Consider the following 14,329-nt stretch of genomic DNA (forward strand, 5'->3'; position numbering starts at 1 on the left):
CTAGGCTTTCTGGCTTTCACATCCCTATGCACACTCTGAAGAAACTCTGAAAATACTTTTAGCCAAGGTTCATGGGATTCATTGTGCCAGCCCGGGGATTCATTTTTTCAGGATGATTATCTATATAATCCTAGTTACTCAGATAGTGAGATAATGGATGAAAACAGGCCCAGAAAGTCCTCATGATTGAAATTGGGCTCTTTAGAAAATTGCATCAGCATGCCTTACTCTAGGTTTGAAAGGCACTTTCCTTGGATATTTCACCCACCTAAGATCTCCGGTCCACCTCTTTTCTTAGTGGCAACTCTGTAGTCTGTTGTCTTGCTGGGTTTGTACCTAAAGTACTTTGGATTCTCCTACTCATTCCTACTGCAAATCTTGCCTCCTCCAAAGTTTGTGCACAAGAAAGACTGATATCCCTGAAGATGGAATCCCCTCCCTCTTCACATATAATATTAGAGTTTTACAGAAGTGAACCCTTTCAACCGATGCTCTCTATATTCCTACTCCCATCAAAATTATTACTTTCTCTCTTGACTTTTTTCAACAGCCCTTCCTGATGCACCTGATAAATTTCATCTCATTTTATCTGGTATCTAACCCTACATATCATTTCCACCATTCATGGGCTCTACTCTAGTGGAATTGGTCTCAAGCACAAAAATAAATTTTCTAGTTGAATTCCAGCTTGCTTTGTTATCTCTTTGATGTAAAAAAAAAACAAAACCCTAAACAACAAATCTCCCCAAAACCCAAAAAAACAAATAAGCAAAGAACAATAAAAAAACCAGTGGCAACACAAAAGTAAAAATTAACAATATTACACAAAGAGAACCAACCTTTCTCAGCCCTACATCTTCCCTTTGTTTCCACTGTATTTCTGCCCTTTAAAAGCCAAGATTGCAGAGTTAGTTACAGCTCTATCTCTTGTCCCTCAAACTCCTACTCTTCCTCACCTCCTGAAAGATAATTCATTTGTGCTGTTTTTACTCTTCTCCCACAGAGGAACTTATTGTTCTCTCCACCTTCTATTCCACCTCTCATCTCAGGGGATAGAAGCATTGACTCCCTATTAAGACTGGGCATTAGCCTTGAGGCATCTGTCTTCTTTAGGAGCGCTTCTTGTGCTTTTTCAAGCCTTTTGCCTGTCCTCATCTTTGTCTTCACTTTGGTTAACTACTTGGACTTTTTGAACAGCTTCAGGTTTTCCAAATTCTGCTTTTATCCTCCATCCTTGTCCATTCATGATATGAGAGTGCATTTGTCCCTAAGAGAAGTTAATTTTCTTTTCAGTTAAACTTTGACAATGTCCACGCCAGACTCCAGGGTGTGCCGATCAAAAAGAGTCTGTTGCAACAGGCTTTTGGAGCCTCAATGAGACTGCAGCATTGGTAGAGGGTGATTGAAAGACAGATGCTCAATAATTTGAAGGAGGATGGATTAGCTCTTGAGTGATGCTCATGGATGTGATCAAGGAAGCAAACAATTGTGGTGAAATCCAGGTTTCAGGCTTGAGTGACTTGACAGAAAGAAGTCCGTGTTAGGAAACTGGCAAAATGAAAAGGTGGCTAATTTATTAGTGAATGTCTCAAATGTGGTTTTTGTTATGTGGGATTTGAGGGTCGGAGGTAGCTCAAAGGAACTGGTTAATAGGCAATAGATATGTGTGCACAAACTGATTAGAAACCCGTTGGTAACAAATGCCTTGGGAGTAGGTGAGGTGTGTGCAGAGTGTGCCTGCAAGAACCACTTGGCTGACTGGGTGAGCTGTAGCAATGGTTAGCTGCCTGTCCTTGCTCCCTTAAGTGGACTTTTCTGATGAAAGGCCATGCGTGGTTGAGTGATGTCACAAGAGAATCAGAAAAATAGAAGGGCCTGTTCCTGGTACATACAATGCAGGGGGTCACAGGGTAGGAAACCTTTTTAATGTCAGAAGCATAGAGAGTGAACACATGTACTACAGTCTCTCCTGGTCTGAAAGCTTGCACTTCAACACCACCAGCCTTGAAACTGATCAGTGTGAGCGGCCTTGGATTTGTTTGCATTGCTTGGAACTTTCTGTCTCCATGGTCTACTGCCTCCAGGGTTCAAGCAAGTACTTGTGGATGCTGGTTCCTTTCCCTCAGGTGTCCTCATTAGCATCCTGATGCCATAGTCCCACAGAGAGCACCAGGAGAGCATCTCTGAGGCTGCTTGACGTGCCTGCCGTCACCATGGTGACAGCTTCAGATGCTGGAGGAAGTGAAAGAAGCTGGAAAGAGGTCAGCCTTGGGGGCAAGTGCTGGGGTTCAGGCATGCTGTGGGGGTGGATGTCCTCACAAGATTTCCTGTGTAACAACAGGAAGATATTCAGGGCGAGATGGACGTTGTGTTCAGTCATATGAGGCCAGCATAAAGGTTACCTCACACTACCTGATTTCCAAATGGAGTTTTGGCTCTCTGACGACAATTTCGGGATCCTATGTGTAGGCTTCTCTGCTGTGAAGGATATTTCATCTCTCCCAGTACTGAGACATCCAAGCACAAAGAAAAGCCTCCCCCTGCCCACTCCCAGTTTGCATCACAGGAGTCTTTAATTACTCAACTCTCTTGAGTCTGAGAATTCACAGCAGTGATGTGGAGTCAGAGGTAGCTGTGAGTCCAGAAGAAGTGATGAGAAACCGAGGCATGTTGACAATTTCTACCCACATCTAGTGGGGCATGCGGATCAGCCTTAGAAGAGAAAAGCTACTGTGAGGGTCTCTGACCCCCGTTCTTCCAGACTGTGGTGAGAGATACTGTAGTACACAAGCTTCTTGCTCAGCTTCTTTTTCTCAGTCTATCTTGTGAATATGTCTTCTTCTGCACATCTCTTTCATGTCTGAAGGAACCTCACGATCGCCTGAATAACGACTGTTATAGCAATCTGAAGTCATCAGACTCAGCATTAGCTTCAGTGTCAGGCCCTTAAGGGCCAAGAAAGTGATTCTACTTCCTTACTCTGATGTGTTATTAAAATCTAAACGGTGATAAACTATACAATGCAGTTTTCTTACCTTTACCCTAGAGAATGTTTTGATGCATGAACTACTAAGGTCACTCTGTTCGCCTCTAGCTGCCCTGCTCTCTATGGGTAATAGAGTCCACTGGTTATCGCCTTGTCAGGTGAGAGCCCTGCATGTACATGGAGGATGACCGAAAAGCCCAATGGTGTGAAGAGCTCTCCAGCTAATAACCACAACCATCACCCTCCGCCTTCCATTAAGGCCAATGGCAAAGATGACCACAGAACAGGTAGCAGGTGAGTGCACTGAACTTGGGTGACTTTTGCTTTTCTTATCTTCTTTCCTCATTCTCATTTCCTACCCCACCCTCTTTTTTTTTTTGCCAGAATTAGGGTAGAACATCAGGGCCTTGTACCTACCAGAAGGCCCTCTACCCCTGAGCTGCACTCTCAGCTCAGCCTGGGTGATTTCATCAATAACTCAGAGTCTCCACTATCTCCTTGGAGCTTTGGCTTACACTCATAGAGCAAGCTCCATTTGCTCCAGGATATCTTCCAAGGGGACTGTGAGATGTTTAGGCATGTCCTAAGAGGAAAGTAAACTCATGCTGAGAGACTCTGGATCAACTCTGTTTCTTTCTATGCAGACCACAGTCTGTGGCGCTTGATGATGACACTTCCTCAGAACTGCAAAGGCTGGCAGAGATGGATACCCCACGGAGGGGGAGGGGTGGCTTCCGAAGGTGAGTTCTCCACTTCAGCTGACCTGCTGCTACCCCTTCTATTCTTGGGGCCTGTCGAATGGTTACTATGACCCTCCTCTCAGCTGCACTAGGCCTTTCTACAAGACTCTAGAGCAGTGGGGTTCTTCTCAACTTGTTGCGATTCCTTTTGAGGGGGTGGAATTACCCTTTCACCCAAGACCATTGGAAAACATAGATATTTATATTATGATTCACAACAGTAGCAAAATTACAGTTATGAAGTAGCAACAAAATAGTATTATGCTTGAGGGGGTCACCACATGAGAAACTATATTAAAGGGTGGCAGTGTTAGGGAGGTTGAGAAGCACTGACTTAGAATCACCAGGAGAGCGTTTAGAAATTCCAGTGCCCAGGTGTTATTCCACTGCTTTAGAGGTTCTTGTGAGGCAAGCTGGGAGTAGAATTCCCTTCATATTTGGCTGCCTTAGCACTGGGAAGAGGGGAGTCTTTATGGCAAAGGGCCTATATATAGGGTCTTAAGATCATAGGCCTCATAGAGAAATAAAGAAGCCTGGGGCTGTTTTCGTACTGACCTGTCCTGACTCTTTACAGTCTCAATCTTGCCTTGAAGACCTCCTGTTTGTGTTTCACAGTAACTGTAAAGTTCCATTACATAGGAAATCTTTGGAGGGCTATCCTCCCCCACAGGACATACTTCAGATAATGCCTGAGCCCCAACTCTTGTCCACAATGCTGGCCTCTTTCCAGATCTTAGCATACAGGAAATCATGGCCTGGTCTATTTCCGGCTTTTCCTCTTTTCTCCTCTTCCTCAACAGGCAGTGAACACTCTTGGACAGGTCTTGTCTAAACAGCACAGGTCATTTCTTTGGCACACACTTTTTCTTTTTCCCCTCTAGGATTGTTCGCCTGGTGGGGGTCATCAGAGACTGGGCCAACAAGAATTTCCGTGAGGAGGAACCAAGGCCTGATTCATTCCTAGAGCGTTTCCGTGGGCCTGAGCTCCAGACTGTGACAACACATCAGGGGGATGGCAAAGGCGACAAGGACGGCGATGGAAAGGGCACCAAGTATATCTATCCACTCTCTGGGATCTCCAAAAGTTCCCATACTTGCCATGGGAGAGCTCAGTGGGGATGCTAACCATCATCAGGAGTGGTTCCAGGGCTGTGCCAAGCTCTGTGATAGCAGATAAAGAACGGGTGGAGATGACCGCCTATGCTTCTTTTTACTCTAAACATTCCTATTGCCCTCACCCAGGGCCTCTCAAACAGTAGTGATCTTTCCACGGGAAACTGGATGCCATAGTGGTACCCTTTTATACATTCTCTTGCTGCCCATGGAGTGGATTTCGACAGGAGAGGAACTCATCCAAGGGCATCACACCTCAGCTCTAGCTCCAGCAGTCAGTTTCTGATGATCAGGAAGGGAGGCTGTAGTCACATAGTACTGTTAAAGCCCTGCCCATTCCAGCTCCACCATGCCCAAGAAAACAGGTTTTTGAAGGGGCTTATGTGGGAGTCAGACACATGAGACCTAGATGATTAAACAGAAGAGGAGGGACAGAGAGGGAAAGTAAAACTTAGAATAATTGGAGGGGCTGATATTCGAAGAATCAGTAGAAGATAGTGAATGTCTGGCCAAGTTGACATCCTCTACGTCTGGTCAGCGGAGGGAAAAGGCTCTTGCCAAGTTAGGATGAAGCATCTGGGAAAGTGGTTTGGAGGCTGAAGTCTAAAGAATGGAAAGGGGAGGAAGCTCATACACTAGCCTGGAGTTTCTTTCTTCCCCAAAGGGACTGTGGGAACAGGCTTAAAGCTCTTTCACCATCTTAAGATACACCCTCCTCAAATCCCCTCAAAGACTATCTGTGCTACAACTTCTGTCTTCAATGTATCTTCTGGGCAAGGCTCTTTCAGAGGGCAGGGGAGCATCAAAATGGATCAGAGGCCTGCTCTCGGTCAGAATGGAGGCCTGCTCTCAGTCAGAATGGAGGCCTGCTCTCAGTCAGAATGGAGGCCTGCTCTCGGTCAGAATGGAGGCCTGCTCTCAGTCAGAATGGAGGCCTGCTATTTGGCTGTGGGTCACTGCAAAAGGAAACCAGAAGACAGCTTACACCTCAACCCACAATCCTTTAATTCATTAATACTTTTGAGAATTTGTGATTCTGAAACCTGGAGCCCTAGAACTCTAGTAACTGCTGTTTGTCTCTACAGGAAGAAGTTTGAGCTGTTTGTCTTGGACCCAGCTGGAGACTGGTATTACCGCTGGTTGTTTGTCATTGCCATGCCTGTTCTTTACAACTGGTGCCTGCTGGTGGCCAGGTGAGCGTGGAGGGGTCTAGGTGGAATTTATTAGAGAAGCAGAGTCTACAGCAAATGGAATTAAGATCACACAAAAATCTAAACTCTGGACAAAGAGTATGCAACAGTCCAATGTTCTTTCTGAAGTCTCTTGATTGCTGAATTCTCTTTTCACCCCCTGTTGTCAATGCTCCCGCTATTCAATATGCCATCAAGTCTTCATGTTGGTCCTTTTCCTGCTCCTTTCCTGTAATCTTTGGCTGCTTTGTCACGTACATCAGTACTGTCCTTGGTTAGACCATCATCTCCCTTCTCTCTCTGGGAAAACTACAGTAGTCCCACCTCTATGCCTTGGAGGTACACTTAATCCCTCAAGTACATCTTCCACACTTGCAACTAATATTCTATGTAGAGACTGAGATTGGGTTATACTACTCTCTCTTCCAAAACCATGTAATGGCTCCCCATTGTTCTCATGATAAAACTCTAAGGTTGACCTTCAAGGTCCACTGAACGTGGTCCTCTCTTTTCCTGACAGCAGTTCACGTAATACTACCCTATGCCAGTCATTCATGCAGGAAGAATGACCTGCATACTAATTGGGTTTTGTGCTCTGTGTTGGGTGTACAGTGGAAAACAGGACAGACACAATCACTGCTTTTCCCCCCGTGTCCTCAGCTAGACCAAATATAAACATGCAACAAAAGAAATGAGCAAGATATTACCAGGGACTGGAGATAGCAAGTTGCTAGAGAATAGGCCATCATAATGGGCTTGACAGAGACCTTAGTTGAGATCTTAGTGGGAGGTAGCAATTGGTTCAAATACATGAGGTTGGCAGAGAGGGCATTCTGGACAGAAGGACTAACTTGAGCAAGGCTCCCTAATCTCTTGATGGCCCAGTATGGCTGAAGGCTGTAGTCTACTTTGTTCTGCACATTTTATGGGAGTTTGGTTCTAAATGTGACCATTCTTCCCTTGGACTAGTACATAATCAGATCTTTCCCTTCCTCTGTCCCCTCCCTAGGCCTTTCCCTAGGTTCTACTCATTCATTTTCAAAATCTTGCCAATTTCTTCCTCCAAAGCTCCTGTAGCCACCAATCTTTCTTTAGTCTCAGCACCTCTAGCTTAAACCCCACTACTATCTGTATTCTGATCCTGCCAGGGTTTGATGACGTGTTCAGTAAGAATCCATTGAAGTAATGAATACAGAAGCCAGTTAGCTGGTCTTCTAATGCTTTGTTTATTTATTTATTGGATTTAAACCACTTATGACGTGCAATCTGAGGCCCTGGACCAGCGATTTGGCATATAGTCACGACTAAGATGTGTCCTGTTTCTGGGGCTCACAGTCCAGGGGATGAGGAAGACTAGCAATGATCAATGGTGATGCACATGCAGCAATGTTGATTTAGTAATACGGATTGAGGTAGAAGTCACTAGTCATTGTTACCAAGTGGCCTGTGACGCACTGGTGTCCCTGGAGGCCATGTGAAGCTCTCCCCACAGAAGTATGTATATAGCTTAGAGTCACTAGGGCTTTGTCGGTGAAGCCCAGCCCTGTCCCCTTACAGAGCCTGCTTCAGTGATCTCCAGAGAAACTATTTTGTGGTGTGGCTGGTGCTGGACTACTTCTCAGACACTGTCTACATTGCAGACGTCTTCATCCGACTGCGCACAGGTGAGTGCACAGCAGCATTTGGACTCCTAAATCCAAAGAAATAAGACAAAATTTGAAGAAACTGACTGGACATGGTATTGAAGCCCATCTCCTCAGTGGACATCTGCTAGGATACTCTAAATCTTATGGACTCACATACTTATGGAGGTTTATATCTGAGAGTGGTTTCTTAGGGTTCTTTTGGCCAGTCTCCCAGTGCGATCTATAGTCCTCTGTGGGAAGGAAAGCTAAGTAGTAGTTTGTTCCCTGCTGAGAATTATCTTCTAGGGAGACACGGGACTGAGAACAGAAGTGACATGTTGTTTTGTATTTCTATCAGGCTTCCTAGAACAGGGACTCCTGGTCAAAGACCCCAAGAAATTGCGTGACAACTATATCCACACCTTGCAGTTCAAACTCGATGTGGCTTCCATCATCCCCACTGACCTCATCTATTTTGCTGTGGGTATCCACAGCCCTGAGGTGCGCTTCAACCGTCTGTTGCACTTTGCCCGTATGTTTGAGTTCTTTGACCGCACTGAGACACGCACCAGCTACCCCAACATCTTTCGAATCAGCAATCTGGTCCTCTACATCTTGGTCATCATCCATTGGAATGCCTGCATTTACTATGCCATCTCCAAATCCATCGGCTTTGGGGTTGACACCTGGGTATACCCAAACATTACTGACCCTGAGTATGGCTACCTGGCTAGGGAATACATTTACTGTCTTTACTGGTCGACACTGACCCTCACCACCATTGGAGAGACACCACCCCCTGTAAAGGATGAAGAGTACCTCTTTGTCATCTTTGACTTCCTGATCGGTGTCCTCATCTTTGCCACTATTGTGGGAAATGTGGGCTCCATGATCTCCAACATGAATGCCACACGAGCAGAGTTCCAGGCCAAGATTGACGCTGTCAAACACTACATGCAGTTCCGAAAGGTCAGCAAAGAAATGGAAGCTAAGGTCATCAAATGGTTTGACTACTTGTGGACCAATAAGAAGACAGTAGATGAACGAGAAGTTCTCAAAAACCTGCCAGCAAAGCTCAGGGCTGAGATAGCCATTAATGTCCACTTGTCCACCCTGAAGAAAGTACGCATATTTCAGGATTGTGAGGCTGGCCTGCTGGTGGAACTGGTACTGAAGCTTCGTCCCCAGGTCTTCAGTCCTGGGGATTATATTTGTCGTAAGGGGGACATTGGCAAGGAAATGTACATCATCAAGGAGGGCAAGCTGGCAGTAGTAGCCGATGATGGTGTGACTCAGTATGCCTTGCTCTCAGCTGGGAGCTGCTTTGGAGAGATTAGCATCCTTAACATTAAGGGCAGCAAAATGGGCAATCGGCGCACTGCCAATATCCGTAGCCTGGGTTACTCAGATCTCTTCTGCTTGTCCAAGGATGATCTCATGGAAGCTGTGACTGAGTACCCTGATGCCAAGAAAGTCCTTGAGGAGAGGGGTCGGGAGATCCTGATGAAGGAAGGTCTGCTGGATGAGAATGAGGTGGCCGCCAGCATGGAGGTAGATGTTCAGGAGAAGTTGGAGCAACTGGAGACAAACATGGAGACCTTGTACACTCGCTTTGCCCGCCTGCTGGCTGAGTACACGGGGGCCCAGCAGAAGCTCAAGCAACGCATCACAGTGCTGGAGACCAAGATGAAACAGAACCATGAGGACGATTACCTATCAGATGGAATAAATACCCCCGAGGCAGCTGCTGATGAATAGCCAGAGATGCCTATCCAGCCTTGCTTTGACCCCTGGTTAGAAGTCCTGAATAGAACTCCACGTTTACAAACACCTGTCCTCATGGCTCTCTGAGCTCTCCCCCAAAGCCTTGCTAGGGCTTAAGGTTTTGGCTACAATGTCTTGGAGTCCCCCTCCAAGCCCAGAAAATGGTCAAGCTTGTGGACAGTGTAGGTTTTGTGGGTTGGATTTCCAAGTGCTTACTGCCCAAGTCTGAAAAGGAACCAGGGAACAACTGAACTGTCCTTCAGGGGAATTTCCTGGGACCAGAAGTCTGAACAGTGTTCTCTGAAGAACAGTGTGCACCACAATGCCTGACTCCTGCTTTTGGCTTCTTTTTATCTAGCCACTCCCTACTGCATTCTGCCCCATACTTTTCTAACATGTGCTCTAAACAGTCTGTTTTCATGCATGTTTATGCATTTAAGAAGTGGCTGCAGACACTGGGCCCCTGCATGCTGTTTGCTAAGGTATGCAAAGTCTATGAGGGAATGGTAGGGTGGGCTTGCGTGTGTTTGCTGAGAGTCATGACCTCCTTATCAGACAATGTCACTGTGAGAAAGAGGTGCCTGGCAGCTATGGGCCACCTCTCTATGCACACAAGTTCTGAAGAGTTTGTGAAGTCTGTAGTACTGTGAATTAGAGGCACTTAGAAGTTAATAAATTCCTTTCAGGTACTTGTGGTTATTGCTCAATTCTTTCTTTCCTCACATTTCTCTTCTCTTCTCCCAAGAGTTTTCCTGGCATATATGTGAACATCCTCCTCTACTCTCCTGAGCCTCACTGGCCTTTAGAACCAGAATCTTGGAGAAGATCCTCTTGCCTCCACCCCCGTTCTAATTAGGCAGTCACACCTTCTCTAGGTGTCTGTGCTTCTCAGAACACTTTCTTTCCTGGGTCAGTTTTGACAGACTGTGGGCTCCTTGAAGGAAAGGTCACTGCTTTGGCTGCAGTCTTGGTGACACGTCTTCCATAGAGGAGGCATTCAATGTTTATCCCCCTAGACCGTAAGGGAATGTGCAAGTGAATGAATGTGGAAAAGAAGAACCAGAAGTGACTGAAAGTCACTATCCTTCCACCTGCAAACAGTCACATACTGATTCGGGAGGACAAGGTATGCATCCGATTTGGTGTTGCCAGATGATCTGGAGTTGCAGAAATAAGTCCTGGCTACTGGGTACCGTCTACATACAGACCCCAGTTTCATGGTCAGACATGAACATTCTCTCCTCCATTCATTCACTCATCCACTCATCATAGGAAAATAGCTGTAAAAATTAGCATCTTAACCATTGTGTAAAATTGATCATCAAACACTTTCCACATCAAGAACTCAGTATGCATTAAACAACTCCTTATTCCACCCCACCAGCTTCATGGCAGCACTCATTTAATCTCTACAAAGGTCACATAGATAGGATCCTGTAGCATTTCTTCCGTGTCAGCTTATCAAATAGCATCATTAAAATACATCCACGTTACATCTCATGTCATATTTTCCTTCCTTTACAAAGGCCAAATAATGTTCCAGTGTATAGATATGACACATTTTACTTATTCATCCAGTTGATGAGTATGCAGTTTCTGACCATGATTCGGCTATTGAAATACTGCTGGGAATATGGATATGCAAATTTCTCTGCGATCCTGTTTTTAGTTCCTTTGGGGAGACACATGTCTGGAAGAGAAATTATTGGGTCCTGTGGTTTCTTTCATTTTTAGGAACTGCCACGCTTGTTCAGTTTTCCACATCCTCACCAACATTTATTTTCAGGTTTTGGATATGAGCCCTTCTACTGGGCGCGAGACAGTTCTTTATTTTAGTGTGGCTTGCCTTTCTCTTATGAATTATGAATCTGTGCAGTTTTTTTCACATGTTTGCTGGCCATTTGGATGTCTTCTTTGGAAAAATATCTTTTCAAATTCTTTGGCCACTTTTGAATCATCAAACTGTAATGTCATTTATATATTATAGATATTAACTCTTTACCACATTTGCAAATATGTGTTTTCTCTCCCTCAAGTTGTCTTTTCACTCTTCTGTGTATTTCAATGTATGAATTTTAATTCTTTTAACTGTATTTCTTTTAAATTTAATGCAGTTTCTTGGCTTATACCTTGGCTTGTAGCAGGAAGCTTTAGCTAGAGGAAGTCTTACCTGGAGGAATATCACACAGACTCAGGTCCTGGGCCCATGGAGGAGGCAGTAGGGAGATGGCACTGGTGAAGGGTCACTACTTTGTGTGTATTTGGCTTCTCACTTCTGGTATTGTGCTGGAAAAAGACTCTAAATTCTCCAGCTTAAGAGAGATGCAGCCAAGCTGAGGAGGAGCCCCTGGAGCCCTAGGCAGTGGCTTGCCATGATGCTTGTTGCTAAGGCTGCACTAAATTCATTTTTTACCAAGCGCTGGAACCTACAGTTGTTATTCTTGTAAGCTCAGAAGATCACTGGTGCCAGATACAGGTGGATAGCTGTATTGAAAATGCTTGCCTTCTTATCAGCAAGAAAGTGATAGTTTCTTTACGGAGTCTGGTTCACCTTTAATCATGCCTCACAGCTACTTGGTTTGACAAAGCATGGTGCTCCTCTGCTTCACCGGGTTTAAGGCACAGACTTTAGGGCTCAGCTTCTCTTTCCCCAGACATCCTTGTATTTAATCTTCCACCACTTTTTGCTGTGCTTCAAATTCTATGTTCTCTTAATCTTGTGTGCGTGTGTGTGTGTGTGCGTGAGAGAGAGAGAGAGAGAGAGAGAGAGAGAGAGAGAGAGAGAGAGAGAGAGAGAGAGTTGTTATTTGTGTTTGTGCGTCTGTTTGGACACACTGCAGACATCCGGTGAGTCTTTGGACGTCAGCCTAGTCAGACAGTGTCTATTTCTGACCAAGGCCTATCCACCCCCTCTCCTCTGTTCTCTCAGCAAGATCGTGACTCTCTGCTGCCTGTTGCTGGCCGCCACCCCCGCCTCTCTCCTGTAACTGACTGTAGGGTAGGAACAGAAGTACGTTTTCCATTATGTGCTGTGTTTATTTAGTACCACCTGATGTTCTCAGCTCTTAATTTACAAATGTTTAAATTGGAATGGTTTTGTTTTGCTCTGAAAATATCCACCAATAATAATTTGTCACATTCATCCATGGTCACCAAATTTCTTTTGTAATGGTGACTTTCTATAGAAACAAAAGCCCCCAGTGCCTCCCACTGCTTCCCTTTGTGTTTGGCCCTTGCTGGCCCCTGCCTCTCTTACAGACTGCCATCCCATCCTGGCCTGAACTGAGCTCCAGCATCTGCAGCATTAAGCTATCTGTTCCTTAGCCGGATGCTGAAAGATAAACCACTTGTCACATTCTTCCTTGGAGAGAAGCCAAGGAAGTACTCAAGGCACAAACAAGAAACCCAGCCACCAGAGGGCACACCAACATCAAGAAAATGTGGTTGGTTCTTTGTCACAACTCCTCTGTTACACACACACACACACCACCACCACCACCACCACACCGCACCACACCAGGCTAGACTTTAACAGTTAGGTGGTGCCTTCAGGGCCTCACATGGCTGCTGGAACAGTCTCTTTCCCAGAACCTCTTTCACTTGTACTCCTCTTGTTCTGGTTAAGGCTACCACCAGGTCTTTTCTGGACAGTCATAACTGCTTCAGTTACATCTAAAGAGATGTTCTGGCTTCTGACCTTGTTCTTTTCAGTCCATTATCCACAAGAAAACCATATCCTGTCATTTTACTTAAAATCTCTTAGTAGGTTTTCATTATTCTTATGATAAAATCTGAACTCATGTTTCCAGTTCTAATAGATATGGCCCTGCCAGGGTCTCTGACACTGCTGACTTTTCTACAACCTACTTCTCTCCACCCCAGGCTTTCAGTCTCTGTTTGATTCCTCATCCACACCAAGCTTCTTTCTGCCTCTGTAGCCTCATTCTTGCTCTTCCATCTTCTAAATCTTCTCAAGATTGGTTCTTCTCCCTTTAGGACTCTACAGGATCCTTTATAGATAAACCATGAAAAGAATCCCAGTTCCTCCATGGTGTTCAGTCATGCTATCCTGTTTGACTTTCCTTTTTAGTACTCAGCACCCACATGTCAGCACCCCAAGATAAGCATCACTGTTGCTTTCCCACTGCGTCTTTAGGGTCTAGAGCAGCCGCTGGAATGTCAGTGTCTCTAACTGCAAATGCTGGTAGAGTCTTAAGGTACTGACTTCCTATTCTTTCTCCACTGAATTTCTTTGCCTGTTCTCAGTCCTGGGTGTGCTTTATCCACACACAAGTCCTGGCCATTCCATGGCCTATCCCAGAATACTTCTACAAGATATTCAGCTTACTCCTATTCCCTGCTTCCAATCTTTGCCTGAAACATTTTTCTTTGTCTTTAAGGCCACCTCTTAAAGTCACCTTCTCGCCAAAACTTCATTTTATCTCTTAAAAGTAGATGTATATTCCTCTTGCTAGTGCTCATGGGTATTGGTAACTTTCTCCCCCTTTCTTCTTTAAGGAGAGACCTCTGGGGAATTAATATGTCCAGCCTGTAGCCTTCTTTGTTGTGTATTGTGGTGTGTCTCTGTGTTGCTTTACTTAAGCTCTGGAGGGCTCTGCTGAAGGCAGAGTTCTTCAACCAGAACAAGAAGCAAGGATAAGCAGGGTTGAGATGCCATCTGGTCCCAGCAGGAGGAATGATATGCCATACTGGCTATCGGTTCACTTGCAGGTCACTTTTCCTCTGAAAGGAATGGAGCTGCCAAATATTAAGTGATTTTGCTTCTCTTTGAATTGGACATTTCCCTGGAATGACAATCTAGTCCTGATTAAGGGTCCTTCAGCAAGCCAGCGATAGCTGGCCTCAATGGGAAGGGTAACAATGAAGATGCATGTGGGGCTAAAAGATTTG

At 45.2% G+C, this 14,329-nt stretch overlaps 1 protein-coding gene across 1 annotated transcript; it reads left to right on the forward strand.

The window, feature by feature from the left end:
* The first annotated feature begins 3,170 nt into the window (after positions 1 to 3,170).
* On the forward strand, positions 3,171 to 9,445 carry Cnga2 (cyclic nucleotide gated channel subunit alpha 2). The gene is made up of 6 exons (XM_075957494.1): positions 3,171 to 3,280; positions 3,631 to 3,726; positions 4,608 to 4,778; positions 5,925 to 6,032; positions 7,587 to 7,693; positions 8,013 to 9,445. Exons 1-6 carry the CDS (start codon positions 3,171 to 3,173, stop codon positions 9,410 to 9,412), a joined length of 1,992 nt encoding a protein of 663 aa, XP_075813609.1. The 3' UTR covers positions 9,413 to 9,445.
* The last annotated feature ends 4,884 nt before the right edge of the window (positions 9,446 to 14,329 follow it).

This window comes from Microtus pennsylvanicus, chromosome X, assembly GCF_037038515.1.
Source record: "Microtus pennsylvanicus isolate mMicPen1 chromosome X, mMicPen1.hap1, whole genome shotgun sequence".
Classification (NCBI taxonomy): Eukaryota; Metazoa; Chordata; class Mammalia; order Rodentia; family Cricetidae; genus Microtus; species Microtus pennsylvanicus.

Bases quoted from the DNA above. Each gene is read 5' to 3' on its own strand.
- Cnga2 (XM_075957494.1), top strand. From the start codon at position 3,171: ATGACCGAAAAGCCCAATGGTGTGAAGAGCTCTCCAGCTAATAACCAC. The intron at 3,727-4,607 runs GTGAGTTCTCCA...TTTCCCCTCTAG, and splicing joins GGGAGGGGTGGCTTCCGAAG to GATTGTTCGCCTGGTGGGGG. The intron at 4,779-5,924 runs GTATATCTATCC...TTGTCTCTACAG, and splicing joins GGCGATGGAAAGGGCACCAA to GAAGAAGTTTGAGCTGTTTG.